This window comes from Crocodylus siamensis, chromosome 5 (genome assembly GCF_052110815.1).
Source record: "Crocodylus siamensis isolate JL-2025a chromosome 5, ASM5211081v1, whole genome shotgun sequence".
Classification (NCBI taxonomy): domain Eukaryota; kingdom Metazoa; phylum Chordata; order Crocodylia; family Crocodylidae; genus Crocodylus; species Crocodylus siamensis.
In genome coordinates, this window is record NC_143399.1 from 32,160,826 (window position 1) to 32,187,837 (window position 27,012).

The 27,012-nt window shown below is 41.2% G+C and overlaps 1 protein-coding gene across 1 annotated transcript in view; it reads left to right on the forward strand.

Moving 5' to 3' along the window:
* The window catches only part of BRDT (bromodomain testis associated), a 47,424-nt gene that overhangs the window by 6,757 nt on the left and 13,655 nt on the right, over nucleotides 1-27,012 (forward strand). Inside the window, exons 4-15 of the mRNA XM_090049195.1 lie at nucleotides 2,233-2,408; nucleotides 3,000-3,356; nucleotides 6,011-6,139; nucleotides 6,431-6,622; nucleotides 9,529-9,716; nucleotides 9,811-10,103; nucleotides 10,203-10,316; nucleotides 13,672-13,818; nucleotides 21,131-21,192; nucleotides 23,471-23,645; nucleotides 24,406-24,518; nucleotides 25,005-25,152. Of these exons, the coding sequence (XP_089905321.1) occupies nucleotides 2,233-2,408; nucleotides 3,000-3,356; nucleotides 6,011-6,139; nucleotides 6,431-6,622; nucleotides 9,529-9,716; nucleotides 9,811-10,103; nucleotides 10,203-10,316; nucleotides 13,672-13,818; nucleotides 21,131-21,192; nucleotides 23,471-23,645; nucleotides 24,406-24,518; nucleotides 25,005-25,152 (2,094 nt within the window). The remainder of the gene's footprint in view (nucleotides 1-2,232; nucleotides 2,409-2,999; nucleotides 3,357-6,010; nucleotides 6,140-6,430; nucleotides 6,623-9,528; nucleotides 9,717-9,810; nucleotides 10,104-10,202; nucleotides 10,317-13,671; nucleotides 13,819-21,130; nucleotides 21,193-23,470; nucleotides 23,646-24,405; nucleotides 24,519-25,004; nucleotides 25,153-27,012) is intronic.

Sequence of the window (27,012 nt, forward strand, 5' to 3'; positions counted from 1 at the left end):
ATAAACTAAGCCTAGCAATGTCTGTTCTTCCTTCTTCTCATGATGACAAAAATGTTTCTCCTCTTAAATGAACTACATGTCTGACTTTTGCCTCTATAAAATGGCACTATTATGCTCTCTGAATAGGACTTGACCCTTCTGAAGCTTCTCTGCTGCTGCTTTTCATTAAATGCTAATGAATATTTACCGCTTTTTTAAACTATCATACTCTTCTGCTTTCAGTGTACTGAATGTTGCCAGAGAAAAACACTTGATAGCAATTGCAACGATTACTTGGAATTCCAATGAATTGCACGGCAAATGCACAAGATACCCTTTCCAGAAATGCCAATGTCACATGCATCAACTCTTATTGGTCCGTGTCCCTTGTTGACAGATTGGATGAAGCTTGCTCATGAGCTCTTAACCCTAGTCAAGGGGGTTGACTTAGCTGAAGCTACAGCACTCCAGTTATCCCAACTCCTTCTAGTGATCCTTTCTAGTCTCACAGCTGGTTGTATCTGTTTACTTTTTTAACAAGTGGACAGGGCATCTAATGACTTATGGTAAGGTGAGACGAGACTGTGCATCCACTAAATATCCTGCTACAGCTGTTCTATGGTGCAATGTAACCTTCATGGCTTCTGGTCTAGTCAATGCTTCTTATAAATCCAATTTTTGGATAACAAACCTACATCCATTAAAGGCTCTCATCTAAGGAACTATTGTCCAGTGTCTACCATGCCAACTGTTTCCTCTCAAATGTATACATGCTGCAATATAGTTAAACCTTGCCAGATGCAAAGTGTCAGAGCTCTTGGCTTGCTGGGCACTTCGTTGCTTGTGAACCAAGCGCAGACTTTAATGATATTTGGTGCTAAAATGTGGACTAAGAAGATCATTGAGCCTGCTGCAAATCAAGAAATACTTGCTAAATCCATGGACATCTTTCTCTAAGATAGGGAAGATCTAGCGCAAGAGAGAGCTCTTCCTTCTAAGAGGAGAGCCAGTGAACTGTTCTATGAACCCCTCAAGAATAAACTCTTTACAATACAATACTTGGGCTGGCTGTTTCTTGAAGTACTTAATGTTTTATCCTGATGGTAAACATTGGGTGCAGGGGGAGAGAGAGAGAGTTTGGTTCCAAGGGGGTAACATCGGCTTTTTCTGCCCTCTCAACCCTTCCCATTTCCATCTTCCAGGGAACACGGTGGTTTAAATAGAATGAATTTCAGGCATTTTTAAATTCTTCCAGTCACTGCTATAAATTCATCTCTTTTGGAGCTAATATCAGTCAGTTGTAATGAATAATCCATTATTTTCATAGCCATTCTATTCCTACACATTCTTCTAAAAGTTTCAAAAACCTGTCTAAAATCACTAATGTATTGGGCTTATCTGTCTAGCTTGTTGATCACCATTACAATATTATGCTGTATCATCACATACAGCTGAGGACAGGGGCCTTGGTAGGTATCTGCTCTGGTCCTGTAAATCAGAGAAGCACTTGTTTCTACAAGGAAATTGTAAGGACAGCCACTTTGCCTTCTAAGCACAATTTGAATTAATTGTTTGGATTCCTCACACAAAACAGAAGGCTTAAATGAGGTAGCTGTTATTTAAGAGAACTTATTTCTGGAACACTGAGCTGTTTTAAAAATTCATCAAGGGAAGTTCTCACCATTTACAGTCTGTCCACTGACTGGTTCTAGTGCCAGTGAGGATTACAATAACTTTTGTGTGTTCCACTTTTTATTCATAATAGCAGAGTGGGGGGAAGGGGCTCTAATTTCCAGAATACCTACTGTGTCTATCTTTTGAGGAAATGATAGTTTACAAATATAAATATCTGTAACTATATTAGTAGTTTGCCAGCTTGCCACTTTGCTGTTTTAATAAAGAATATATATACAGGTTACTGCGTGTGGGGTTTTTTGTGGGTTTTTTTTGCTTTCCCTCTTCCAGAGCATTTTCTTGTCTTGTGGTGGGAGTCTGAACCAGAACTTCTGATCAAAAATGAATGCTGTTCGATTTGTTCTTCCATTAGGAACATAGACCCAAAAGGGATAACCTATGGCACTCCAGTATATACCACTGGTAGATAAGCATTAAAAAATAAGGAACATTATCCTGCACATAGTTCTAAATAACCATGTAAAATGAACAGCAGTCACATGAGAGAAATAAATTGGTTTGGAATATAATTGAAAAGTGTGTACTCTTTTTGTAAACTGTTTTAAGTCTTTTTATTAGGACCTCGGCAGACTGATCCAGGGGCTTCTGAGGCTAAGCAAAATCCTCCACAGAAACCACTTGAATGTCTTGAGCAGTCTCAAGTTATGACTCCAGCGTCACAGAAGGGTACATTAGCATCTTTGTCTACAGCTCATTTGAGTACTTTAATGCCTGCCACAGTCCCTATAACAAAAGTAAGTTACCCTGAATACTTTCTCTAAAGGGAAGCATATCAATATTGCCCAAGGCAGTAGTCAGTGCATTTTGTTTTGTGGGGCATGTTACATCTGTAACACCATTTTAACATGAACGACTTGTGTCCCCAGAGGCTGGGGGGGCATGGTGGTGGTAAGCGGGGGGAGCTCCTGCAGACGTCGCTGGTGCTGTTGGCAGTGGAGGAGGTGGTAAACGTTGACTAAGGGTCAGCGAGCAGCCGCCACTGGCAGTGTCGGCAGAGGCTTGCAGGGATTGTGGACTGCCAGCCGGCGGCAGGGTGGTGAACAGAAACCACCCGCAGGTGCTGTCAACAGTCTCAGCATTGCCTTTTTTGCAGGGGGTGCACTGCCACGCTCAAGGGATGCACATGCACCCCCTACATGTTGCCCCTGCCAGTTAATAAAAGATCCTGTGAGTGAACAGAACCTGTATGTGGTAAGAAGCAAGAGACTTCTCCCATGTGCTAAACTAGCTGATTATTAACCTGCCTCTCTTGCTTCATTTAATGAGGAGATTGTCTTGTTCTAGTCACTTGAAATATTCTGAGAAACTGCAAAACTGTATTCCAGGTTAAAAAAGGTGTGAAAAGGAAGGCTGATACTACAACTCCTACTGCATTATTTACCGCAAGCAATGAATTTTCTCCTGTACTTAATGAACCAAAAGTTGCTAAACCATGTAGAGGAGAGAATGAATGTAGTCTACCAGAGAAGTTTCCAAAGCGAGATGTGCCAGATTCTCAACAGTCTCCTGAGGTGGTCAAAAAAGCTCAACTTTCAGAACAACTGAAACACTGCAATGAAATCCTTAAAGAAATGTTTTTGAAGAAACATGCGTCATATGCTTGGCCTTTTTATAAATCTGCAGATGTTGCAGCCTTGGGACCTGATATAATTAAATGCCCTATGGACCTCAGTATTATTAAGGTAGGTGGCTTCAGACTTGAATATATTTCTGGGGGGTTTTTGATCCCCTAACAAGGTATCTTAAGTGTAACCTGAAAACATGTAACAACCGTCCTCTTTTTTGAAGGCAATAAACAAGCACAGAGACTACATCTTTTTATACACTGTGGCTTATTCAAAGAATATGCTAGCTGTTTTGCATTGTAGATGACTGACAAAATTATTTTTCTTGCCTGTAGGCTAATCTGATCTTAACTAAAATGAATACAGGATCCTAAATTACATTTATCTTTGATTCAAGTGAGCTACTAGTTAAATTTTTTTTTTTTTTCCTTAGCTGTATATCAATTTCTAGGGGCTATTTAAGGCTGTGTACAAATATTTAAATACTCGAGGAGAATTCTCCCAGGTTTGTTCTCCTGATATAAAAACTTATCCAGCGCGGCATGCACAGACATTTGAATGATGAGGCCCTGGAAAGGGGACAGCCTGCAATGCTGACACTGCAGCTGGCAGGTCGAGAAGGAGTGGCCTGTACACACCTGCATGTTCTGCAGGCTTTCTTAGATGCAAGTAGTGCATGGGGGCAGCCCTGGTTGGCCGACACAGACTGCCTGTGGTCATTTTTGGATTTCCCTGCAGCACAGTATGGGGATTGAGGGGAGCAGAAGAGTCCAGCAAGTTGACACGGTCACCCAGAGGGTGGGGGTGCTGGAGTACTATATTCTTTTGAGAGAAGGCACAGCATGGACAAACATTCAGTCTCCCAAGAGTGATTTTTAACCCTGGTTGTTCACAGGTGTTTTTGCATAGTCTTCTAGTAGTTCCTGTTTCAGCCCACCTATTCAGGGCCCGTTTTCATAATGTTACCTGAAAAGGCAAAAGCCATGTATCTCAATTCTAAGTGCTGCCTCGCCTTTAAATGAAGGAACGGCTTTAGACTTAGTTACTTGGCTACTATTAAAGTGCTCCTGTTTGTCCTCCTGTATAACGAAATACACTGCAAGGGACTATATTAATTGAGGGGAGGGGAAGAGGGGGGGCAAAATAGGTGCCCGCTTCGGTGGAATCTTGTGCCCTAAAGTTCCTTAGCTATCTAACAAATACCTTTTTTTTAATTGAGGCCAAATATAAAAATTCAGGGTTTTAAATAATATAAAGCTGTCAGTTGCTATGGCTACAAAAAGCTGAGCAGCATGGGCAAGTGGGGTACACTGCTGCCAGAGGGGGGAAGGGGTAGCAGTGATGGAATTGAGCTGGAGGGTTACTAGCCCCTCCAATACACACCTAGCACCTCACCTCACCTCAAAACAGTGAACCTCCAATTTTGGGTGGCAAAAAGTGACATCTTTTCTGCAGTAGCTGGTGTTTAAATAGCCTCTTTGCATGCATTTTCGCAGGAAGGAAAGGAGGTAATGTCTTCCTTCACAGCAGTGAACCTGCAGCATGCTCTGCACTATGTACAGCAAACAGTACTGGCTAGTTCTATGTCCCTGTGCCAAAACGCTTTCTTAGAGAGAGGTCTGTGTTGAAGTTTACTTTTAAAGAAGGTACTTTCATCCTTCTTTATTGCAATATTTAAAAAAAAAAATTAATGCTATATTCAAAGCATACAATATAGGGGACAAACAAAATGAAAGGCAAACTAGTTCAGTACTACTATGCTAGCTTTTGGAAAAAGACTAGACTTGTTTTTTAACCCTGCTTGGAACCAATTAATTAAGCTTTGTTAATTAATTAACTTGAATTAGCCAGGGGCAGATTCAGGAACATTACAGTGATGCAGCCATGCCCCTTCTTGATGCCTGGTCCTTGCAAAGCAGTGGCAGCAGTGTTTCTATTCGGGGAGCAGCAAGGGAGTTGCTTGAATTAGTGGCTTATTATAATCTACCTGATTTTCATCTAAACTCTTCATACTACAAGTATTAACAACCCTCTCCTTTTTTTTAATGGTCTGCTAGTCAAGCTCTCCTTTGTTCTGCAATTCTGCTGTTTTGTTTGCTGCTCCTTTTAATGTAGCTCCTGTATCACAGCCCTGCAAATCTGTTTTTAACTCTAGCTAAAAACAATAATTCAACTGTGAAAATATTAACTTGGGTGAACATCAGCTCGGGTATGGAAATTACACCCAAAGCTTCATTAAAAGTTTTGTCAAGATCCTCAAGGCTACATCTTGTGTTATGTCTTTTGGATTTACTTTTTTGTGTAGTTTGTGGTGTAATACATTATATCTGATATAGCAAATGAATGCATATTCCAATAAAAATTATTTGCTTTTGCTTTGATCTTGAACTAAATAGTATAACCCTCAACACCTAGCATATTAGTAAAGCTTCTTGTTTCTTTTTACCTGGAGAGAAAAAGTGTGCTGTGTTTTTGTGTTTACATATGGTGATGCAGCACACCATCTGCCCCCCTCTTTTCAAAATCCTAGATCCAACCATGGAATCAGCTATCAGCAAAATAAATGGCGAGAAAAGAGCACACTTTTCTATATTTAGTTTTTGGAGCTGCTATCATAAGCTAACTCTACTAGTCCAGATAAACTTACAACAGCAATGCTTTTAAGTTCTGGTTTTATTCTTCTTTTGGTTGTTGTATGTTTGCCTTTTTGGTTCCAGGAGTGTACTGTGTAGCTCTAAAGCTGTGATCTTCTAAACTCTTCTCTTTTGTAGAAAAAAATGGATAACTACAAATATAAAGATACACAAGAATTTGCTGCAGATGTTCGGTTAATGTTTATGAACTGCTACAAATACAATTCTCCAGACCATGAAGTGGTTGTTCTGGCAAGAAAACTCCAGGTGAGTTATCACTAGACAGACTTAATGCTCCCATTATTGGATCTCAATCTAAAATTCCAGGCTTACGGTATCTTTTAAAATGCTAGCCTACCCAAAATAAGGAGAATTACTAGGTTCTTACAGAATTTGAACCAATAAGTCACTGTCACATGTCTTAAAGTAATATCTAACCTCTAAAGTTTTGTAAAACTCCTTGATTTCTGTTCTATAAAGGAAATAGCCTCTTCCCCACACACACAATTGACTTGATTCTGATTGTATGTTGTGTATGGTTTTGTTCTGTTTTTAAAGGATATTTTTGAGAGGCAGTTTGCTAAAATTCCAGATGAACCTGTTGCAAACCTACCTCTGTCACACTCCACAACTGAACTAGTAAAAGCTTTTTCTACTGAAAGCAGCAGTGAAGACTCCTCTGAAAAAAAGTCCTCTTCTGAAGACTCAGAAGATGAAAGAGCACAGCACCTTGCAAAGCTTCAGGAGCAAGTAAGCAGCAGTGTGTATGGCCATTTATAAGCTCACAGGATAGGAACCATTTAAGTAATCAAACTAGTTTAAACCTGTAATAGAACAGATGTTCAGTGCACATAAATGAGTTTGAAAATGGCTGAAACTGGTTTGAGATAAACCTGGTTGAATGTAGTATCAGACTTAAACTGGTTTGACCCAAATCAGTTATGCAATGTCTGTCTCAGACCCCTTGCTGGTTTAAGTTGAACCAGTCTCCTCCAGCATCCTGGCATGCTCTCTGAGCTGGGTGGGGCGCTCTGCTCTACAGTAGGGCTGACCCCTCCCCTCTGTGCAGGGAGTAGTGGGGGGTGGGGAACAGACTACAGGCTGCTTGCCCTTCCCTTCCCCCCCTCCCCCCCCCACTCCCTGCTAAGCAGGAATTTCCCCCTCCCCTCTGCCTTACAGACAGGTGTCCGTGTAGTAGCTAGCAGACCACATGCTAGCTATAGTCTGTGCTGAATCACCAGGTAGCTGATAATGTCCCTGTATATCTTAATGGGGTGATTTAAAAACTGAGTTAGAGGATGATGAACACTGTTATCACTTACCAGTTTCCTGCTGGGCTAATTGGAGCATCCTGCAGGGTTTGGCCACCTGCCCCTCAGCTCGGTGCTGTGGAAGGGACTAGAGGGCTACTTCAGCACCCCCTGGTTTCTAGCCTGAGCCACTGCTGGCATATGGTAGCATTTCTGGGATGTTTTGTAACTGCACAGACTTACTATTTTTGTTTTTAGACAAACCTGCAAAGACTGAATCAATTTTGGCTCAGGCTCTCTGTCTGTCTTACAGTGTCTGGGCTAGCTCTCATTCACAGGTCTCCATTCTAAGCCCGAGAACTGCAAACTAGTATGAAAATACTTTAAATATTGGTGTAGCATTTTTTGTTGTTGTTGTTGTTGTTGTTGTTCTCATGTGAAAGTGTGCCTTATTCCTTTCTGGAAGGTAATGGATTTTTCTAACCGTAGACTTAATCTTCTAGATGATGATTTTGGAGCTTTCAGGAGAAATACATTTCTTATCTGCTAGGAGAAATCTTGCACTGAACACTTTCAAAGTGCCTAAGTCCACCTGGGGTTGACTTGCTTGGTGATCTAATTACAATTGCCTCTCTCTTCTCAAAAGAAGACAAAGGCAGCTAATAAATAGCAAGATAAGCTGCTCAAGCTTCATTGCTTTGCTTACCCTACATGTTCTGGAGTCATGGATCTAGCTCTTGACTCTTCAATTAATCCATCCATTTAGCTCTGTTGTTTCACTTTCTTCTGGCCTACACCTTTTTTAATTAAACAGGCTTTCTGACTCCTAAAATGGCTTCACAAACCACATTGTCATCCTGTGTTTAAATCCTTACAGGCACCATTGACCTCCATTTCTGTCACTAGAATAACTATTGAATATGAGTTGCCAATACTGTTTGAAATCTCATTCCTTATTGCTTGTGCTCATAATTAATTGTGATTAGTCTTTAAAATGGTTTTAAATCCATTCAGCTTCATGGTAATGTGAAACTTCTAATGACTGGCAAGCTCTACAAATAACTGAATCTTTTTTTCTTTGATTGCTAGTGGCAGGGGGGAGGAGAATATCTGCCTCTTTTTGGGTTCAAACAGTTTATCTTGCTTTAAAATAAACTTGGTTGTGGGAGATTTTTTTTGTTTTGAAATTAAGTCTTTACCCAGATATTAGGAATGAACACTAAATCACTAGTTTTCAGAACAAAATGTTTCTTATTGCAGCATATGTTAGCCAAAAAGCTGGAAACTAATATAAAGCGGAATAATTTTGGCCACTGAATTTAATTGTTTGAAAGGCCCATAAATGGTACCAAGAAGCATGTATACTACTCTTTTTAATCTGGGTGTATATAAGCATTTCTTTCATGGTAGAATTAGCCAGAAAATATGGTTAGACTAGACTTACCCATCCTTTTAATAATCTCTGTGTAGTATAAATAGTAGGCCCCTGCAAAGTGGCTAATATTCGCTTCAGATTTGGCCAATTCGAGGGACAAGAGATTCAATTTGATTTGAATCGCTGTCCCAAATCGAGTTTGGCCACCACCGAATCAGCTGAATCTCCGAATCCAAACAGATCCCAGTCCCATCAAAGCTGCCTAGCCCCAGCATCCTGGTACTTTTTTGTTTAAAGTCTCGCACTCACTGGCTTCTGCCAGGCAGGAGGGCAATCTGTCATGAGCCCCCAGAAGCCCTAATTGCCACTGAAGCAGCCAGTGAGTGGGGACATTTTTTAAAGTGCCAGGATGCTGGGGTTGGGTGGGGCAGCCACTGACGGGGCTGGGGGACCAGGCAGGGGGTGGGGCCTGGCAGGGGAACCCCATGATCCCTTCCTGCCCACCTCTACTTGCTAGTATGGAGTTCGGGTCTAGCTCCCTGCAGCGGTGAGCAGAGACTGCCCGAATCACCAAATCTTTTAAATAGATTCAAAGCCTCCAAATCAATTCAGACCTCTTTATTGGCTTCCTGATCCAATTTTCTCCTCTGAATCAAATCGGCAACCAAAGTTTAGCACAGCCCTAACAAATAGAACTGTTTTCAAGGTCTATTCTGAATGCTTTATGTATTGATTTAAATATGGCTGCAAAAGATGGGCGACTTCATGGTTTCATAGAATGAGGGGATGCCTGTGGACAAGCCCACATACAAATGTACCTGTTAGCAAAAACATTCCTTTGACCTCTTCATGCAAACCCTGTCCCACTTATAAGAGCTGGGCTATTCGGAGCATAAAAAGCTTAACATCAATAAACATCCTATCGATGCCATTCCAACTGCCAAAACTCTCTAATGACTTCTAGGGCCAGTTGCACCCTATGCAGTAACGTCTGTAATGATTTCAAGCAGTTCTCTACTTTCCGTTGACAGCTTAAAGTTCTTCAACAGCAGTTGCGGGCTTTGACCAAAACATCTTTCCCCAAACCCAGGAAGAGAAAAGGAATGGCTAAGAAAGAAAAGAGAGGAAGCAAGGAAAAATCTAAAATGAAAAATGTGACTCAGAAAAAGAAGAAGCTAAAGCACACAAAAAAAACAAAGAAAAAATTGGCATTAAACCTGTAAGTGTGTAGGATTGTGTGGGTGTCCTAAATTTATTTTAAATTGCTGTCAATTACTAACCTTTTTTTTTTTTTTTTTCTGTCTCTCTCTCAGTCAATCAAAGAAAACCAAGCAGCAAGTTTTACTGGCACACAAGTCAGAAGATGAGGATAGTGCCAAGCCTATGAATTATGATGAAAAAAGACAGTTGAGTTTGGACATAAATAAACTCCCTGGAGATAAACTCGGAAGAGTAGTGCATATAATACAGTCAAGAGAGCCTTCACTGAGAAACTCTAACCCTGATGAGATAGAAATAGACTTTGAAACTTTAAAAGCATCAACACTTAGAGAACTAGAGAAATATGTGGTGGCTTGCTTAAGGAAAAAAACAAGAAAACAACATGGTATGTATATACCATGAGTAAGCTACATAATCATTCTGTGATTGGCCAGAACGTATCAGGTTTGGATGTACGTTTTAACTGCTCTTTCTTCATATACAGCTAAGAAACCAGCGAAGTCAAAAGAAGAACTTAATTTTGAGAAAAAAAGAGAGTTAGAAAAGAGACTTCTGGATGTTAATGGGCAACTAAACCCCAAGAAGCAAAACGCCAAACGTAATGGGCTCTTTTACTGTAGTGCTTTCCAAAAGCAAAGGGAGGGAGTGTGGGGCAGGGGTGGCTTTGAAATGGGATTTCCTTTATCGGGTTTGTGCTCCATGATGTAACTGATGAGACTTCTCTTTTTCTTTCTGGAAACACAAGAAATTCCTAGCCACTGGATTATATTCACTTAAGAGTTAGCACAGTGTTTTCTGTACTGGGTCAAATAAAATACAGCTGCTGTTTGATCTATCCTTTGATTTCTTAAAAATCTAGGAAAGAAAATAACTTATGCCCTCCTGGCTTTAGCATCTCTAATCATATGGGGTGTCAGCAAGACTGGCTATACTGCATATAGCCAAGCATCCTGTGTCTGTTTGACAATGGCCAATAACAGATGCTTCAGAAGTTCTTCTGTGCAGTACAGAAATTAAAATTTAATCTCTCTCCCTTTGGTACGGATATCTTCTTTCTGATGGCAAAGACGCAACCAAAGACCTTCAAAGTCTCTGTATGTGCTGTTTTGAAAATATCCACTAGGGTCTTCAGAGGGTACCCAGGGTGGAGTAGAGTCCAGTGTGACTCCTATGGGAGTTCGGGAGACCCTCTTTCTATCCAATTTGTAGCTGTATTTCTGTTGGTAAATCTAAAACTAAGCACACTGGTAAAGAGCCACACCTGGGTAGAGGCCGATTTTTTTAACACCAGTCCCTCCAGCACTCCTCATTAGAATAAGCCTTCACTTCATTCTTTGAAGGAATCCATGTCAGTCGTGAAGTATATAATGAAATGCATTAGCACCTGCTGTGTTGGTGTGCTGCACTGACTTCGAATAAACACTTCAAGGCATGTGTTCAGGAACTGACACTACTTCGTTTTTCCTTTCCTTTGACTCAGAGGCATGATTCCAAAGGCTTCTAGTAACTCCAGCTCTCTTAAGTCATGCTCCCATAACTGAGTAATCAGCTTTTGCTGCTGTCCCAATGATGGCATATTGCCTCTTACGGTAGCAAAGGTGTTCTATATCTTTTCCCATCTTGAGTTATCCTTGCAGTGTCAGTTCAAAAGTTCTGGTACCCTGTGCATTGTCACAGAAGTCTGTCTTGCCTTGTAGGCCTGATAGCAAGTGCCTAAACTTAGAGGTCCAAGTGCAGCCAAAACAGTTGCCTATTTGAGTACCAAACCTTTGGAACCAGGTAGCTGAGCTGATGGGGCCTCTCCCCAAAACACACTTATCTAAAATATATATTCAAGCTATATATGCTATTCAAACTAATAGAACTTGTTTAAATAGAATTGGCTTGGCAGGCAGATCTTGCTTGGTTCTTGAGTTCAATACACATCTAAATATATACTAAAGCTTGAATGAGCTTTTCATTTGAGCTTTAGTTAAAGCGCACCTACCACCATTTTTTCAGTGCGGGAATGCTGATACACAAGATGCTCCCGGTGCTTTAAGTAGAGTGGCTTTTGGAGCGGCTCTAATTTAAAGCCCCCCTCTCTCCCTGGAGCACTTGTATAAATGCCCCTAGTGTCCAGTTTTGGGCCCTACACTTTAAGAAGGATGCGAACAAATTGGAAAGAGTCTCAGTGCAGAGCAACAAAAATGATTACAGGCCTGGGATGCATGGCTTATGGGGACAGACTAAAAGGGTTTAGGTTATTTAGCCTGTTGAAAAGAAGACTGGGAGGAGTAGGGATTTTTTTTATAGCAGTGTGATTTATAGAGTAAAGCCTGTAGCTGTAGGGGATAGGACTAAGACCAATGGCTTCAAGTTTCAGCAGAGGGAACTTGGTTAGAGATTAGGAGGAACTTTCTGACCATGAGAGTGGTAAAGCATTGGAATAGACTGCCTAGAGACTAGCCATTCCTGGAAAATATTTCCAGGCTGAACAGACACTTCAGTGGGGTGGTATAATCAGGGAAGATCCTGGCTTGAGCAGGGGGCTGAACTAGTTAATCTTGTGAGGTCTCTTCCAGCCATACTTTCCTATGGTCTAGGGTTGCTCCTAATGGACTCCTCTTCTCAATAAGGATATATCTGTTTATATCAATATACAGACTTCTTTTCCCAAATCTGACACTAGACGGAGAACACGGCATACGAAGAAACATGCAAAATTTGCCCTCAAAACTATCGGTATTGTGTAAGCAGATGCCACAATAGTAAATGCTGCACTTTAGCTGCTGAAGTGGAGACTTCTGATGAGAGAGGTTGCTGCTATTCAAGCTAATAGAACTTGTTTAAATAGAATTAGCTTGGCAGGTAGATCTTGCTTGGTTCTTGAGTTCAATACACATCTAAATATCTTTGAAACTGTAAAGAAAGACTATATACAATGGGTGGATGCAGTTTAAAAGAATCATTAGAGCATAGATTTTTGAAAGAAGAATAATCAAAGAGTATATTTACTACTAGAAGTACTTCTAACTTACAGGGAACAGAAGAATCCTCACAGCATTTCACTTGAAAGCAATTTTTCTCTTCAAAAAAGCATTTGAGACAGTGGGAGGGCTATTTAACTTGAACAACAATTACAGGTAATTCCATAGCTGCTACTTCCAGGCAAATCTTCAGGTAATGCGCTAGACCCATGCAAGTCTGAAAATTACTGACATGCAGAGGAAAAAACAAAGTTCTCAAACTAAAACAACCAAATGTAAAGTGGGTAGGTGGAGTACTTGGTGGTATTAATTTGTGTCTTGATATACTTTTCTAGCCAGAAACCAGTGCTATTAAAGCTGGCATGGCAATTCCTATGCTCCAAAATTTTAACTGTTGTTGGTTTAATCTAGTACCAATACCAAATTGCTCTTGGTAATCTCAGCCCCCACCTCCAAGAATCCTGATTCTAGCACTACAAATACCAAAACTCCGAAGTGTCTATACACGTGTCCCAGGGTGGGGTGAGGGTGTGTTTTAATTAGACAGCCACTTTAAAACGTTGTCTCGCATGTATTCAGCATCCTGTATTCCAAAATGGGCCTCGGGGTGCTTTAACTGAAGCTCATTTGAGTTCAACTAAAATGCTAATTAGAACACTCCAGATGACTTGATTAATCCTCAATTCTAATTGGAATGCATTGGTGCACGTGTATAGGCAAAGATCTTTGCTTGAAGTTTGCTATTCTAGAATTGTATCTGTTCTAAAGAGTAAGGCCTTTCCTCTATAACTTGCCAGTCTTTATTCTCTGCAATATGAGGGTTTTTTTCTTTTTTCACGTTTAGAAAGAGGCAAAACAATGGCCAGAACCTGGAAAAGATGGTCAGTCCCATGGAGCACAAACTTAGATGTACGGCTTTCTATTTCTGGTTTATGTAGTCATAAGACTTTACTACATGTTCTAACTTCCCCTCTGTTCTTGCAGCTGAAAACAACGCTCTGCCAAACATTATGGGTGGCCCAAGCCGACTAAGCGAGAGCAGCAGCAGCAGCAGCTCCTCTGACTCTGGCAGCAGCAGTAGAAGCAGCAGTGATTCTAGCTCCTCATCAGATAGCAGTGACTCAGAGTCAGGTCAGATCACCTCACTACATAGCTGTACAGGTAGTTCACCTATCATGTGAGATTCTGGGCTTGTGTTAGATTTTTACCAAGAAGCTGGCCACCACTAAGCCTACTTGCCTGCTTTTTGTTTTGGGCAGTGCTATAAAACTGAAATACTAAGTCTTCCCTTTTTTAACGTTTTTTTTTTTCTTTCTCTCCTTTTTCAAGAGTACTTTTAAAAAAAAAAAATGGAAAATGCATTTAATTGCTAAACAGACAAGGTTCTTTGGGTGAATCTGATTTTTATCTTTTATTAGACCAACTTAAATAGGTGGAAAACAATTATTAAGCAAGCTTTCGGGTTCAAAAACGCTTCATCAGGCTAAGGACGTTTCAGCAGTTGGTGTGTGCTCTTCCTGGATGGAATGAAAAGTAAAGAAGCCAGAGGCTGGTCTAGTATACATACAAGATGGGTAGTCTGTGAAAATGTAGATCAAGGAGTCGATGGGTGAGAGAGGAGCTGGGGTGGGAAGAGGGAGAGAGAAGGGGGATGAATAGTGGAGAGATACCTGGGGAGTTGGACGTCAGGCAGGTTATAATGTGTCATAAATCCAATGTCCTATATTTAGTCTATGATTTTTAGTATCCAGGATAATTTAATGTTTAATTGCCAGATATTTTCATGCCTGAATTCAAAGCATCTAAAGTGGTGTTTACAGCCTTCTTGTTTTTATTTTTTTAAAAGGATTTAAATCTGACTTTTTCTTAAAAGCAACTTTCTTGGATATAAGATGCACTCTCTTTCTTTCTTTTTTTTTTTTTTTTTTACTACAATTCCATTTGTGTGGGTCTATAACAGAAGAGCAAAATAAACCGCTCAAGAAATACGGGATTTGAAAGACTATGTAAGCTGCTATGGAGGAATGAGAACAAATAGTATACCTGTATCTTGAACTATAACTTTTAATTTTGAAATGGTTTATGGTGATTTTTTGAGTGTTATCAATTAGTATGACTTTTTTTCATGAGGTATAAATTCCTCTTTGGAGGAGGCACATGAACGAGTGTTAATCTTAATGTTTTTAGCAGCTTAGTAAAACTGTGTAACATGCTTTCGCGTTTGAAACCAATGCATGGTCTGACCTACATCCCATAAGAATATTAAAACATAAGCAGTACGATACTGGGTCAGGCCAAAAGTTCACTTGTCACAGCATCCTGTCTCTTACAATGGCTGTAATTAGTGCTTTAGATGTGCCCTGTTGATATGTTCTTCTAGAGTGATCCATCCCCTGTCCTACCATTCCTGGCATCCACATCATTGGCTTAGGGATGTCGAAGGATATACAGCTGGCTATTTTTGATGGTTCTTGATGGAGCTGTCCTCCATGAATTAGTATAGCCATGTTCAAAAATGAATGGTACAATTGTTACCAGATTTGCCTGCTACTTTGGGGTTTGCTCATTTATTAGGGCTAGGGTCTTGGTAATTCTATTAATGTGCTGCTTGTGTTTCTATACAGAGCTGTATCTCTCCCTTCTGCAAGCCCCCACCCCCAATGGAGCTATCTTGCAGGACTCAGTTTCAGTGGGGCTAGGTCCCTCCAGTCCCCAAATCCATCACACACACACACACACACACACACACACACACACACACACACACACACACACACACACACACACACACACACACATTAATGTAACGTGCTTGATCTGACCGGGTTGATCAGCATGGACAAGCTGACACCCTCACATGCCAAGAATCAGTTCATCAGAGCAACAATAACTACAGTCAGACACAAGCACACAGTTAAACAGAATACCTATGAATCCGGCAGTGTGTCCAGCTGACGCCCTCATGGGCCAGCATTCAATTCATTAGGACACATCTGAGCCAAACTAGGTCAATCAGCCTGTACAAGCTGATCCCCTTATGTGTTTCAAACTCAGCACATCCCAACCTTTTAGCCTCTTGGTGAGCAGACCCCACAGTATTTTTGAGCTTCACAGGGATCTTTAGCTTAGGTAAAAGAAATGTTGCTGCAGAGCAAGCGGGAAAGGAGAAGTAGAGAAGGAAAAATATACCCAGTTGCCACCAGTTTAACTATAAAAGTTATTTATTGCTAAGTATATGCAATATATAATGACACTAGCAGTAACAGACATGCAAAGAAAAACGAACACAAACAGTTACAGTATTACCCTGGTTCACTAAGTATTTGGGGAAACTTGGCTCAAGCTTAACTAATGCAGTTCAGGTTCAGAAATCTATGCTTAGAGAGAGAAGAGAGGCAGCAAGCTGGAATCTCACCAGTCCAAGGCACTCCGGTTGCAAAGCTGATGGGTTAAAGTTCTCAGCATGATCCTTGAAGGGGAGATGATCTGCCTCCTTTAGCCTCTCAAGAAGAAAGCAGGTGGTATCGGCGCGCACACGCACTGCTGTTGCTTTTACAGATTTTTATACCCTCGGTTCAGCTTCTTTCAAGCATTCTCAGTAGTGTAAATCAAATTGTCTTTTCTATTGACAAGGGGTTATCTGGTTGGAACATCTCGGGAAACTGACTGATACTCAGGAAACACATAATTAGAAGCCAGCTTTACATTCCTATGGATAGCAGATATACTGATGGGACATCTCCTGGTTCCTTCAGAAATGATAGATAGCTTGCAGCATCAGGGTTTTGGATTTCTACTTGTTGTGAACAAGCCTCAGTTTAGCATGACTTTTCCAGATCTTACTATAGTCTTTTAACAGACTTAAGGCAATTTATTGGAGTGTTCATAACCTTTTGTGGAGAGGACTTCCACCAGTCATCCCGGGAAAAGTATGACAACACTTGTGGACAGGGCTCCAATAGGCTGGACGCTGTGATGAACCCTTTACCATTGTTCAAATGTTGCCTGTACCCCAACTTGGTGTCTTGCCTCAGCATTCCCTAACCTGGCAACCGAGTTTTAGCCAATTTAAGTTTTAAATAGGCCTCCCATAGTGGAACCAGGGAATGTACAGCCCGAGATGCCTATTAAACTTTACTTCTGCTTTGGGGTGGGGGGGAGTCCTTTGTAAATCCAGATTGGAACTGGTCTGATAAATGCTGAGCTGGGTGTGTGGGTTGATTTAGCATTTGGAGCACAGATTCCCCATCATGCAGTGCTCCCCTGCTTCTCTGATCCCAGAATTCACGTGGTTCCTGCTTCAGGCTTTCTGTTCTCCATCTCTCTTGTAAATGAATGGTCATCTGGTCCCATCTCAGATGCAAATGAGACCTAGGGCAGTCATTTCACTCTTGTCACCCTTATCTGGAGGGTTTTAGGTGTGTCTCTCACTGCATTTTAATCAGTTTCTGTTTAGGTAGAAGGGGAATTCTTTTGTGAATCAGACAGTCTGCGTCCTGTGTCAAGGTTCCCCAAGAACATGGAGCTGAGAGGTAACACAAGTCTGCCTCTGGAACCTCTTGTAGCAATGAGTTCCACAAGTTAACGGTACAGTTGAGTATAGAAATACTTCCTGTGGCTTTGTTTTTTGTGTGTGCATTAGTTTGGGTTTGGGGGCGGGAGGGGCAGGAGGGTTAGTTATTCAAACCTGTCACTCCTTTTTAATGGAATAGGTGCCCCTCAGTTCCTGTATTCTGGGCCTTGGTAAAATACCAATTCCCTATTTGCATTATCCACACTTTCATGATTTCATAGATCCCTAGTAGGGCTGCGTGAAATGGCTATGCTTTGGTTTTGGATTCAGATTCAGCCATTTCAGAGGACAGTGATTCCTTTTGGAGTTTCAGGTCATTGTTCCATTTTGATTTGGTCAAATCTGTTTTGGAGTTTTGACGCTGTATCAGTGATTTGGCTATAATGGGGAATCACTGAAATGCCTATAACTTTTATTTATTTTTTCCTGATTCAGATGAAAATTGCAGGGATGGTAGCCCCTCCTTAGGGCACGATGCCTGCCAGGTTTCAAGGAGATGGGTGCAAAAACTGTACCTCAAACTGTTCAAAACAAAACTCATGACACTTTGTGTGTTTTACGGCATAGGGGGATGAAATCAGCAGGGATGGTAGCATGTAACAGGGGGCCTTCCTGGTGCTGGTTAGATCTCTACCCACCCACCTGTTTCTGGGCCAACTGCCCACCTCTCTTTTTTTTTTTTTTCAGCTGCTATGCATGATGGAAAACTGATTTCAGATGTTTCCCAGGTGGGAGGCTGCCCATTTGGTGTCTTGGGGTGACATCCATTCCACAGCTCCATACCTCCCCTAACACTGCAGCCCACTGGCAATTGTGTAGTGGGTGCACATGCACCCCCTGAGATTGGTGCATCCTCTGAAAAAAGCACTGTCTACAAGCAGTTGCCACTCACCACCAACACCACCAGCAGCATCTGCAGGAGGTCACGGACCACCAGTCAGCACTTGCCACCTCATCCCCTACTGCTGACACAGCTGCAGCCACTTGTGGGAGCTCCCTACTTGCTGCTGCCAGCACTGCCTGCAGGCAGTCACCATGCCACTCCAGGCAATGGGGGTTGTTCATGCTGTAGCCCATGCCTCACACTGAATCCTTCACCCCCTTCAGCTGTGGTCCCCCCCCCCCCCCGGGACATTTGGTTCCCCCTTAAGTCCTGGCCCTGCCTTCAGGCCAGTCAGAATCCTAAGCTTCCTGCTCTGGGCATTCCTTGTGGTGGGTCCCTGACCCTTTGACCCCTTCCCCCCACCCCCTTGGGTCCTGGCCTCAGCATGGACCAGTCGAGGGTACCTCTGATATCTTTTATTAAACCAACTGAATAGTTGGAGAAATATCTTAGTGAGTTTTCAGGTTTAAAAACCCTTAGTCAGGCTGATGAAGCATCTAGTTGGGGTGTGTGTATGCTTTTCCTGGATGGAATGAATAGTGAAGAAGCCAGAGACTGGCATGCAATGCAGGCAAGAAAGCCAGTCAGTGAAAATAGAAATTGAGGTGTTGGGGGGGGGGGGGGTGAGGGACAGACTGAGTGGGGAGGGGGAAGGAGGATTTAGCAGGTAAAAGTGGAGAGGTACCTGGGGAGTCATAACCTGCCTGACATCTAGTATGTCATAAATCCAGTGTCTATATTGAGTTCATGAGTTTCTGCATCTAGAAGGTTGAAGTGCAGTTCATAGGCTCATCTGTGGAAAAGTGATTTGTAAACTCAAACAAGCACTGAACCTTGCTAACCTCATCACTGGAAGCAAACTTCCTACAGCACAAAACACACCAAATGGATCCAGACCATGCCATGACAAGAAATGCAAAACCTGTCAACATACTAATCCAATCTATTACAGACAAGAATACCCAACTACTTGTGGGGGCACATTTCTCACAAGAAAGCCACTCTGTCTCCAATCTCTCAGGCCTGATCCTCAAAGATGAGCCTATGAACTGCGTTTCATTAACCTCCTAGATACAGAAACTCATGGACTTGGTATAGACATGGGTTATAGTGCATCATAAATCCAGTCTTGCATCTGACTCCCCAGGTACCTCTCCACTTCCACCTACTCAATCCCTCACCCCCTGACACCTCAATTTATGTTTTTACTTACTGGCTTGCCAGCCTCTGGCTTCTTCACAATTCATTCCATGCAGGAACAGCAGGGGGCCTTCCCAGTGCAGGTGAGATCTCAGCCTGCCCACCTGTTTCTGGGCCATCCAACTGCATGCCATGCCTTGATGGAAAAGTGATCTGGATGTTTCCCAGGTGGGAGCCTGCCCATTCTACTGGAATGCTGCACTCCTTTTACAAAGCCTTAAACCCTCTCCAATATGGAATTTAAATGGCATTAAAGAGATTAGTTGCATGTATAGCACCTAACTCATGGGGAGAACTGGTAATGTTTTTGAAGACTGCATGTTGGGGTACAAAGGTGAAATTTGTCCCACGTTTTGACGTAAGGATATTTAAAGAAACGTTCTGAAGACTTGATGCTTTTGAGCGAAATGCTTATACTTTTCAGTGACTTCACCCTCTCTCAGGTCTGTTAATATTATTGTATTTTTCCTGAAACTTATCTAAATATCCCAATTATGCAGTTGGTCTAATGGATCACCTACAAAAACCCTTGTACCTTTCTTGTACCTTCTTAGGTGGTAGGTATTTACCACATCATTAGACATAAGCAGGATCTTGATGGTGGAACCTGAAGGTCCAGAATTTGGAAAACTAAACCAAAGCTGTATTTGATAGTTTTGAACATAAAGTTATGACCCCTGAGGTTTTTGTGCTAATTCTTTTTGCAAAGTTTGAAAATATCTGTCCATCCATGTACTACTTAATTACTGTGTAATTTAGGTTGCAAATACTGCATCAGTTGAAATTCTAAAGGAGTCTTGCTGCTTTAGTCAACGCTTATTCACTTCTTACTACTTGATAACATGGATTTGTTTCATTCCTCATGGTTTATTTTACTTTAGAAAATATCTCTATTAATGAATGACTGGAGCCTAGACTCTTCTGAACAAGAATAAGTTATGGAAGCTGCATTTGTTTAAAGAAACCCCGAATGCAAGTGTCACCAAACATCCTTTTTAGGTTGAAATTTATGGCCTTATGTTTCTTTTAGCAAAAATGTTGATCAATAACAAGCTTATTTGGAGTGGTTTTGTTTGTTTGTTTTAAAGAAGAAAAAGCTGTCCAATTTCCTGTTGTCAAATTGGTCACTGAATTGAGTGGTCTTGGGGTTAAGGAGCAAAAGTGCTAAAGAGAACTGTCATGGAGGTGTTCTAACTGGCCCTTTTCCACCAGATCCAATGAAATGAAGGGGCATTAAAAGCTATATTCTCAGGGTGGGGAAGGCAGTTAGGTGGATTCTCTAGAGTAGGAATAGACTGCTGGAAAATTGTTTTCTGAAGGTGTGTTGGGCTGAAGCACTGGTTGGATGCATGCATCCTGCTAAGTCTGGGTAGTGTTGCAGTCCAAAAATTGGCCCTGACAAACTAGTCAGCCAGATGCTTTCTATGCTCCTTAGATTATGCTGAGGAAAGCATCTCAGAATACCATAACCTTATCTCACCCAGACTCTTGCCCTGTTTCAGTGTGTGTGTGTGTGTCCTTTTACACAATGCAGGAGCAAAAACTAACTACCATAAAAGTCCTGTTCCTGCAAAAACCTGTGTGTGTAACTGAGCACAGGAGCAAATGCCATTATGAAGGACATCTCGCAGTACATAAAGCTAAGGTCTTCAGGACGGGGAGATGCCTCTTCTGTTTTTTGAGTGCCTGGAGAAATAGGGTTGGGCTTTCCAGGTCCCATCTAAACGTAGACACTTAGTGTTTGTAAATAATAGCTGCATTTCCTATTTCACTGTTTATAATTACAGAAATATGCTCAAAACAGAACAGCTCAAGTCAAAATGGCTTAACTTCTAACAAGCAAATGAAGGTAAACCTCCATTTTTTTTTTCTGTTGGAGTGAATGTAATATTAAATCTAGCTTTAAATGCTTTGCCACTCGCTTGCTACCTACTACTGTATGATGTCAGTGGTTGGAGTAGAAGGCTGAGTGAGATTTTCATATCAGTGGTTTCTTTGGCTGACCTCACTTGCAATAAAGAGGGTGGGGGCGTGTATGTGTGTGTTTACCATAGCAGTGTGAAGTCTAGGTAGATCTATGCCAGCTGCTGGGATGGGAGCAACGATAGGAATTTTCTTCTTTTGAACAGATGTTTTTTAAATTTAAATTTTAAATAAAAGATGACTTGTTGCTTGTTTATTGGGTTAATAAACCATGGGAGGTATAGTTGTATTCTATCTTAGCCATAAGCTTATTACAAAAAGTCTCTTTTAAGCACATTAGTTCAGATACAGTGACAAGTGACAGTTTAACTATCTGGAATGCTGAATGCCATGCAAGAACAGTATAATGTGAGACTTGTCCTGACTCTTCTCCCCTCCCCACACCCCCAAAGTACTTTCATGTGCCAGTGTAACCACCTGCTGTTGTTCCCACTCTCCATGCTTGTCCTCTATTCCCATAAGACCCCACTGATGGGGAGATCTAATATGTCAAAGTAAGTTAGTAGAAAAGCCTTTGACTGACTGCATCCACATGAGCAGGGGCATGCCTTTACGGTGGCACATTTGTGCTACTACTTTTGTGCTGCGGTGCATACCACTGCTCATGAGGTTTGCAGTGGGACACATTGTCCTGCTGCTCCATGTGCTGCAATGGGGGCTGGCTGGGGCACAGGGTGCCTCAGTATGGGGCTAGCCAGCAGGCAGGCATTTTTTTTTTTGGCTAGCAGGAAATCCCCAGTAGCAAATTTTGCCCCAGAGATGCTAATTAGCAGTTCTCTGCACAGTTTAATGTGCAACGTGCATAATCACATGTGCCTGTCTGAGGCAGATTCCGTTTTGTTTTGTTTTTTTACTTTCAGAAAAGCTTGAGTGGCTTTTCTAAAAGAAAAACCCTGATAACCCCAAAATATCCTTTTCATTGTTAAAGCAGAGCACATGCCTCATCTATGTTTCCAGCTACAGAAACTTAATTTGCCACTTATTTTATTCAGGAGCTTGTTTATCCATCCTTGGGGTGGGAGGAGGAGAAGGGTATTTTGGAGCAAATCTTTCATTCAGAGGCTTTGACCCTGAAAAGAATACAAGAATGCTTAAGGCACTGCAAACAGCCTTTGCTTAGGTATTGTTCTCTTCTGCTCCTTTAGAAAACAAATACAAAACTACAGGAAGATACTGCTAGACCACTAAGTTGGACTTTGTACTAGATTTGGGTTGTCGTCCACAACCTGCTGTCATGACTGAAATAGGATGTTTGATTTATATTGGGCGTTTCTATATGTGCCTTAATGTGTTTTAGTTAATGTGCAGTACATCTAGTACTTCCATTGTGCATTTTCCTAGTACCTCACATTAGCCTGTCTTAATGCGCATTTATTAAAGAGCACAGGGCACTTTTTACACATGCTTGGGGGGGGGGCGCTTTTTAATTGGAGTAGCTCCGAGCACCACTCTAAAGTGCTGCAGCATCTTGTATATCAGCATCTCCATGCTTAAATGGCAACTGGGGCACTTGAACTAAAGCTTGTTTGACAAGCTTTAGTTCAAGCACTCTTGCCATCATTTTTATACATGGGAATGCTGAAACGCAAGACAAGAGGCAGCTGCAGCACAGTAATTTCCACCCGCCAGCAGACCTGGTTTTATCAAGTCTGCTCTGATGCACTGTAATTACAGTGCATCAGAGTAGCTTCCTCGCTCGTGTACAGGCACCCAGAACAGTGTTTTTCGATTTTTGGGGGTTTTTAGTGATGCTTTAACGCACATTAAAATAACAAAATACACAATAAAGCACGTGTAGACATGTCCACTGTGTGTATTTTACCAAAACATTTACCTACCAGCCAGCAGACAGTGTTTAATGTTATTTTAACTTAAATCTGGTACCGTTGTTTTAAATGGAATGATGTGCCTATTTATATTTAGATTTGCAGAAGGGCTATAAAGGCAACTAGTCATCTGCTTGGGATAACGCAGAATGATTTAAATGCATCTTGCATAATATCAGAAGTGCATCCACTTTAAATTGGGCAGCAGTGGAGAGCAGAATCTGACTCTATCTAAGTAGGAGCTGGTGAGGGATTAAGGCAAAGAAACAACCAACTAACAGTAAAATCGTCCTATAGCAAGTGCTGCTTTCTTTACAGAGGATGTCCCACAATGCTGTTCCTCAAGTGCAGAACCCATTTTCTTTTACTAGTAGCTTACAAAACCAAAGATCCTCAGAGAGACTGCCTTCTCCCAAAGTGCCACAGGAGCTGCAACCTCAGCCTCTACGATACAGCCCATTTAAACCACTAGAACAAACCCAGTGTCCTTCAGGTAAAACTGACAGAAAACACAATAAGTTTTTTTTATTTTTGTTGTTTTTATATAAATTATGTACAGGAAAGAAAAGTGATGTTTGCTTGTCCATGTTTGTCTTTATGCAGGTGCAGGGGGGAATATTAAACTGATCCTACAACACCTGAGTTATTTAGGGCTGACATTTTAACTTTGTGGTGGAATGCAAAAAATGTCTGGTTGCGTGACATGATGGCAGATGTCATTTCAAGTACTGGAGCCTCTAGTAAGAGGTGCTCTGCTATTCACATACAACAAAACAGGAAAGGGGGGATAATCCCAATAGAATAACGTAACCCATTTATAACTACACATCTAAAATGCATAAAAATCAGTCATCCGCTCTAGATACCATTGAATCATTTTAACAACTACTACTACTACTACTACTTCTATTATTAAAAGTGGACCCATGCTGAAATGCCTGGGATGGGGGTAGAATACTAAATATACAGTTCATTGTAAGGGTAATTAGCAAATGTTAACTATCTTCAAAAACACCATAGTTTTACTGGGCCTTTCTGAGCTCTAATATAAAATCTGAATGGGTTGCTAATAATCCAACTGAGAAGCTAATTGAAAATGAATAACTGTTTCAAAGTACCCAGCTGGAATGCTTATCTACATACTTGGTTTAGCTTCAGTTTTTAAATATGCAACATACCTCAAAATTAGTTGACTAAGTATTGAGATGTTGCATATTAGGAAAGTTTTATACATCTAACTTCCTTTTCCTTAGGTATAATCAAAGCTTTATCTCCCTTGCACCCTGCTCCATTCCAGCCAGTTCCTCGGAATAATCTAAAACTTTGCCAGCCTCTTGTCTTCCAACCTATTTGCATTGTTCCAGAGGTGAATATTCATTATTTTTATACAAAAGTATCTACAGACAATTTGGGGTAGCTTCTGACCATTAACACTGTCTATCCAAATGAGTAGTTCCAATATTGCAAGACTTCTGGCCCCCTAAGCTTGCACCGCTATTTTTTTAAATAACTTTTTGTTTCTTGATTTATGCTGTACAAGAACACACATAAATTAAGGTACTGTCCCCATGATGAAGTAGGACAGTTGCCTTTGAAAGTCAGCAATAACATTTAGTGCAAGCTCAGCTGATCTAAGAACCAAATTCTGCCATGTGGCACAATTTATGTGTTGTGAACAAAATGGAATCTGAACCATAAGCTTCCTCTTATCCCCTCACTACACTCCTTTTTTAACATACCACTAAATGATAGGAATGAAACCTAATTCTTCCTAGGAGTAGAATAACGACATAAATCTCCCATTCAGTAGCTTGAGGATATACTTTGAAAAGTGCCTTGCCTTCTCTCCTAGGCATCTAATTCTTCCCAGAATATTTCAGTGGATGATGTCAAAGTAGAAGCAGAAAAAGCATCACCACTTCATCCAGAAAAATCAAATGCTCTTCAAAACAAGACCTCAGAAGGAACAGTTGAATCTAAATCCATAAATCAAGAACAAAGTATGTATTGTCATCATAGAAATATAACAGAGATCGAAGGCACAGATTTTAAATACATGTGTATGTATACTTTTGTTTGACCAGTGATATCCAAATATGTTTGTTTCCAAGCTAATATGGAAATGCTGCATGCACATTTTTTGAGAGAGGGTGCTCTTTCTGTCCAGGTATACTTTGTTCCTTTTGCTATTTTTGCTGATTTTTTTCATAAAGCTAGGTAAAAGATGTTCAATTCTTCTGGCTGTATCCAATAGGAAGAAAATATACAGTCAATGAACATTTTAAAGGCTTAATTTTTAACTGGAACTTTTGCAGAAGAAACAAATAACCTAATACTTCAGAAAGTTTAAAAGAACCTAGATTCAGCTTACTGATGACTTGTTACATAACAAAACTTGGCTTAACTTCAAAACTTCTCTGAAGCTCCCTGGAATGTCTTCACATAGCAACTGGTGTATTTCTGGCAAGTAACTGCCAAAATAAACAGATGCTCCCATTTTTCTGAAGTGTCTAATTAAGTGATTTCTACAATTTTGATATATATATTTTTTTTTCCTCGTGCAATAAAAGAAGAGTATGTCTACCTGTAGAATTTCATTCTCTCAGGACTTCCAATAGGGCATCTTGAAGTAAGGAATTCTATAAGATGGCCTGAAAAGGGCAGTTTTCCCAGGAAAGAGGTCTTACATAGCCCATAACCACAAAGTAACTTTCAGAGTGGGACTGAAGGACTGTTTTGGGAGTGTTTTGGGAATATCTTGTCCATAGAACTCTTTCTTTACTTAAGGATGCAACAGACTTTAGTAGTTTTGAAATATATTTTGATGAGCTAGAAATTGATTGTCCATGGTAAGGATGGATTAGCCCCCTTCTTGGAAGCAGGGGAAAGTGCCATCGGAGAATGAAACTTATTTTTTTTTTCTGGGCCCAAACTAATGGAGACAGAGAAACATCTACCAATGTCATAATGTTTTGCAGCATTACACACAATAAAACCCAGATGATTCCTATCTGGATGGCTTTCAATCTGATTCACTAACTGTGGGTTTCTGAATTAAGGAAAGAGAGCTTCAGCTGTCTTGCTGCAGCTTTTTCTACAGTGAAGTAGTGCCCTTAGATCAGACAGAGCTCATAAGCAGTCCTACGCAGCTGATTGGATAAGTTGCCCTTTGAAATAAGCTGCACCCAAATCATCATCTAGAAAATTAAGTCTACTATTAGAAAATCCATTGCCTTCCAGGAAGTAATAAGGCACACTTTTCACAGAAGAACAAAAATTGTTGTACCAATATTTAAAATCTTTTCATACTAGTTAGCAGTTCTAGGGCTTAGAATGGAGACCTATGGATGAGTTAGCCCAGACACTGGCTCGGGACAGACTTTCAAAAAGCCTGAGCCTGAAGTGATTCAATATTTGCAGGTTAGTCTAACCTGGCTAGGCTGAACCAACTTGTAACCACACAGACGGACATCCCCTCTGGACTGAGGAAATACAGGCACATGGCTGCAGTGGCTCAGGCTAAAATCTGGGGGGGTGCTATAGCAGCCCTCCCTTCCCTTCAATAGTGCTGAGCTGAGGGAGGTGGGAGTGGCCAAGCCCCAACAGGTTGTTCTGATTAGGGAGCAAAATAATAGACTCACTTAATTCAGGCTCTTCTTAAACAGCCTTTTCTAAGGAAGGAACAGGGTGACATTTACCAGCTACCAGTTGATTAGCTCCAAAAAGCCCTAAGCTGACGCTGTCCTGTCTGCCTTTGTCCTGTCCGTCTTGCACAGACACCTATCAGCAATAGCTAGCATACCACATGTTGTGGGAGAGATCCCTGGTTAAGTGGTTGGGGGTGGGGAGCCAGGCAGACC